This window comes from Gavialis gangeticus, unplaced genomic scaffold (genome assembly GCF_001723915.1).
Source record: "Gavialis gangeticus isolate Ggan-Ray unplaced genomic scaffold, GavGan_comp1, whole genome shotgun sequence".
Lineage (NCBI taxonomy): Eukaryota > Metazoa > Chordata > Crocodylia > Gavialidae > Gavialis > Gavialis gangeticus.
Window position 1 is genome coordinate 17,382,902 of NW_017729015.1, and position 4,970 is coordinate 17,387,871.

Consider the following 4,970-nt stretch of genomic DNA (forward strand, 5'->3'; position numbering starts at 1 on the left):
AACCAGGTGCTTGCTATGGATCTCAGCTGGATTACTTTTGCTTAATAACAGGCACCACCATATCTGAATTGCTGAATCAGGACCAAAGTGCTCAACACCTACAGAGTTAAGCCCTTCAGCTGCATAATTATATTACAGCAGGGGTAGCCAACCTGTGGCCCAGAGTCACATGCAGCTCTTCAGAAGTTAATATGCGACTCCTTGAATCTTTGCACAACCACACTGTGACCAAGTGTGCTTGTGCAAAGTTTCAAGAAAATGCATATTCACTTCTGAAGAGCCACATGTGGCTCCAGAGTCACATGTTGGCCACCCCTGTATTACAGCTTCCCAAGTCTGGAATCAAAAACCATTTTCCCTCGTTAAAATCTACATGCATCTTAAGTTATAACAAATCAAAGCTAAATGGGTGCAACAAATCTTTGCACAGATCTTACTACAGAAAATAATGAAAGCAAGATTCACCAAAGCAGAAAGGATAAACTATTTGATGTGTAATTTCATATACAATATAATTGAATAAAAACAGCTTATTAAAATACTGTCTACTTTTTTGAAGAACGGGAATGCTACTTGACTTCCTTCCTTTTCACATGTTCATTAGTTTTCTGTTGTGGAGAACAGGAAGCTTCCTCATCTTGGTTTAACCTTAATGTAATTTGGGTCCCTCTGTTCAAAATCCATCAGCCAAGTGGGGAAACTGTAAATGAACAAAGCAGTTCTCTCTCAGAACTGTTTCTGCATACAAAGTCCTCCCCCCACCAAAAAAAAACAGGAAGGGGAAAAAAAAGCACATAAAAGCTAAAAAGAGACAGTTTGGAAACTTTATTCTACCCTGCTTTTCTTTCTGACTCAGATTCAGGACAGCACTTAGGCATGAATAAAATCAGCTTTAAGTACATGCCTAAAAGCTTTCCTTATTCAATGCCTAAATGCATATAGGCAACTAAATGCCCCCACTTTGGTGCCCAAGTCCCTCATTTAGACACTATTTGTATTACAACTCTTCCCCCATGCCCTCAGCCTGTGTCCCTATAGACACCTAACTCTCTTCCAATGAGTGTGCACAGAGTTGCCCAAGTCCTGAAACTGCCAAGCAGCTGTTTCCTAGCTCATGCCAAGACTCAACGGAGTTCTGAAGAAAGACATAACCCATCAGCTTACCTGCAGTGCCCAGCCTGGTAGACTATGCCTAACCTGCAGAAAAACAGCCTGAAATAACCGTGTTCCAGTGTAACCAATAGCCCAGTGACCAGAGACTCACTTGGGCAGGGGAGACTCATGGCTGAGGTTTTTCCTCCTACCTGATTTAACAACTGCAGTTTCCTGCTGCCCAGGTGAGCGCCCTAAACACAATGCCACTGGGTATTCTGGAGTAAGTCTGAGGTTTTTTCCAGAAGAAAGGCTGACTGGGTTTAAGCACTAAGCTTCAGGAGAACGCTCACAGATGGAAATCCCCGAGGCAAGTGCTTCCATTTAGCCTGGAGTTGGACAGCTTACAGTTTTTGAGGAGTAGGATCTAATCCTGTGGCGCTATGCAGGCCAGTCTAGATAGTTCACCACTCAGCCTGCTGGCTTCTGCAAATCCCACTCTGTTTGTACAAGGTGCCTAACTTTGTGCCTCAATGCCCAGTGCAATTAAGAATGATGTACTACAACTCCAAAGGCCCTTTTTAGTTCTACTTAGTCACACACACAAACTTCAGTGACCCATCTTCAATTGATTCGTCTACCTAGAACATTAAAAGCTATAAAAGAACAAGAATTATGCTCTGTATTATTTTAATAATTAAAGCTCCTTACTGAAGTCAGAGCTGCACAATACTAGTCCTTGCTAGCTTGATCTATATAAATAAAGAGGAAAGTAACGGTTCACTGACACTTACCTCCCAGTATACCTGGTCATCAAAGTACTTTGATACAGGTGGTGACTTGCATATATTCAGCTTTAAAAGGATACCTGGGTTAAGACAATAAACAGCAAAAACACATGGATCTGATATTCAAGGCTGTTTGTTCTGTTGGTCCTGCACTTGTTTGTAGCAGCACATTTGTTAGCCACATGTATTGAAATGTAAGAGAACAAAATACAACTCAGAATCAAAACTACCCTTCCTCATCTTTCCCATGGGGCATTCTTTCATTTCTGGAGAAGTGAATTAGATCTCAGATGAATAACGTTTTTGGAAAGGAACTATTTGGATTAACACCCAAGTTTAAACTCTTGTACAGTTACTATTGAAAGTATCCGTCCAAACAAACAGAGCAGTTGTAAATAAGAGATCAACTTTGCTATCTAAGCTGCATAATGGGCCTAACTAAACCTTAGAGGTCACCTCCTAAAATAAGAAAAGGTCAATGTCTAGATTTAATTTTGTACACATGAAATACCTGGTTCCAAAATCTAGACCCGGGCTGGACCCTCTAGAAAAGTTTCCCAGTCCTTTACAAATTACTTATAAAAATGTGGTCCAGAATATTTTTTTGCCATTCATCTGATTACTTGGGCACATAGAAGTAAAGCTGCATTCCCTACAAACCAGGTTTCATCGGACAGCCATCACACAGCATCCTGGCTCAGCCAACAGATAGCTCCAAAGTTTGGCATCATTTGGGGAGAAGTCAGCACTTCTAGAAGGGCGGTCTCTTTATTTTCTCTCTTTAGGATTACATAGATCCTTTCTCCATTCTGCGGATATAGTCAGTGGCACAAGGTAAAAGCAAGCAGGAAAGTGGATTCATGTTTTTCAGCCCCTGGACTGATGCCAAGTCCCTTTAGCTCCAGCAGACCTCTGCATGGGCCTAACAGTCTGCTTGATTATCAAGAGTTGACACCCATGTGTTAAAGAAAGAGACCAGGTATTTACCAGGAAACACGCTGGCTTATCAGCACTCTTAAATTGGGATTTCAGGTGTAAATAAATACCCTGCTTATTAAAAGTGATTGGATTAACATATACTGTTTGTTTAGTTCTGCCGTGTTTATATTTCCCATGTGTTTCAGTCAGATGAAGTAGATACTTAAAAATCTACTGAATTAGCCTCAACCTCTAAATTACATTTGAACTAGCATAGAGGTTATAGATTAATTACAGCCTGGCATATTTATCTTAGAGTACAGTATTTCAGAGCAATTCTCACATGCTGTTTTTCTTGCTCTAAAACAAGGCTAAACTGTGATGGAAAATACTGCAACTACCGTAACATAACCAAAGAGCCACACTGGAGACCCATGATCTTTGATCTCAAGAACGAAGATGGGCGCCAAATCTTCAACTGCCACAAATCATCTACCATCTTCAGTTAAGCACTGCTGATTTACACAAGCCACAGATGTGGCTCAGCATGGAAAAAAAAAGTCTTGCTATCTCTCTTCTGTTACTAATGTCATATTCTACATATAAAGATATTTCCTCCTACTTCCTCTTGTTCCTGAAACCAAAGGGGGCTGCTGAAGCACCCTTTAAAAATAACATTGGCAAGAATAAGAACGCTGCTACCTCTTTGGCCTCGTTGAATGTGTCCCTGGTCCAAAGTCACAACAGAACAGACCTTGTCACAGCTTTTCTTACAGTAGCAAGTGAACTCTCTCTATATAGCAGTGCCCCAGTTACCACCGTATGAGATGCAATAGGTTGGGCAACACTGCTATGACAGCAGAGGTACCTGGATCACCCAGCACCTGTGAAAGTTAGGAAAGGTGCCACTGAAACAGCTTCCCATACTAACCTGTAATAAAGCCCACTATCACGGCCACAAGGATAGTGATACTCAGAGAACCCACTTCAATCAAGGCTGGATAACCCTTACTGGAAATGAAAAGCAAAGACACTTAAGTGCAGAACTGCAGGTTACTCCAGGGAAAAATATACCTTGGACTTTTCCCACTCACAGATGCTGAGTTACCTATAAAGATTATGATGTTGCATCAATCTATGTCTTGGTGCAAAATTTTTAACAGGCTAAAAATCACATAATTCCAAATGGATTTTTAATAATTAAATTATGCAATGGCTGCATTTGAAAATGTCAGCAACTGATGTCAGGCCCAAAGACTAAGACAATTCTAGGGCCAAATTTTGCTCTTAGATGCATTCTTGCCATGCCTAGTCTATTAAATAGGAACTGGATGTGTATACCTGGAGGAAGAATGTGACCCATCTAATGCCCCAGTACTGCAATATGATCCACTCAGGCAGAGCCCTAGTGAAGTCAGTGGGATTCCACGCAGGAATAAGGGTTCATCTGCAAGAATCGCACTGCAGGATGACAACAAAAAAGCCTTCTGGGACTCTGAAGCCCTTCCCTCCCTCGTGCTGCTGGGCCTCAAAGGTTCACTCATGCTCACCTTTCAGGTCCCAATTCAGTCTCCCTTGCACCTTCACCTTAGTTCTCCTGTCTTCCTTTTCACACTACTGCATCCCAAAGTCACTCACTGATTTCCCACTTAATGATCCAGAAACAAAACTTAATTCTGAGGACCTGATTCAAAGCTCATTGAAATCAAGGAGACTATTTCCTTTGAATTAAATGGCCTTTGAATTGGTCCATGTTAGTACTGGACATGTTAGTACCAAAGGATTAATCTATGAGGCCAATCCAAAGCTTTCTGCATGTTTTACAGGGCTTGGAATTCCAATCTGAGGCACAATATATTACAGATGAGCTACCCACAATATTGAATCAAAAGGCTCTACTTACACTGGCAAGTTGTTCCAGTTGTATATTACGAAGAGGATGACATAGGCTATTGCTCCCAGCAATCCAGGCATCCCAAACATGCAATGAATGCCACAGATGTCGTGCATCTTGACTACCGAATTCAAACACATCTGAAATGGGAAAAGTGTTTAATAAACACACAGAAGCAAAAAGTTACAAAGCTGAAGAGGTATTCAGTCCCAGATCTAGAAACAGAAGATACATCTCCCAGCTCTCTCTCATGGGACTCTGAGCTCTTCTAGGGACAG

General features: G+C 41.4%; 1 protein-coding gene across 1 annotated transcript in view; it reads right to left on the reverse strand.

Annotated features, from left to right (window-relative positions):
- Positions 1–590: 590 nt before the first annotated feature.
- The window catches only part of RHCE (Rh blood group CcEe antigens), a 27,785-nt gene continuing 23,405 nt past the window's right edge, over positions 591–4,970 (reverse strand). The window contains exons 7-10 of the mRNA XM_019512443.1: positions 4,702–4,832; positions 3,730–3,809; positions 1,887–1,960; positions 591–700 (exon numbers count right to left, since the gene is read on the reverse strand). Of these exons, the coding sequence (XP_019367988.1) occupies positions 674–700; positions 1,887–1,960; positions 3,730–3,809; positions 4,702–4,832 (312 nt within the window). The 3' untranslated portion in view covers positions 591–673. The remainder of the gene's footprint in view (positions 701–1,886; positions 1,961–3,729; positions 3,810–4,701; positions 4,833–4,970) is intronic.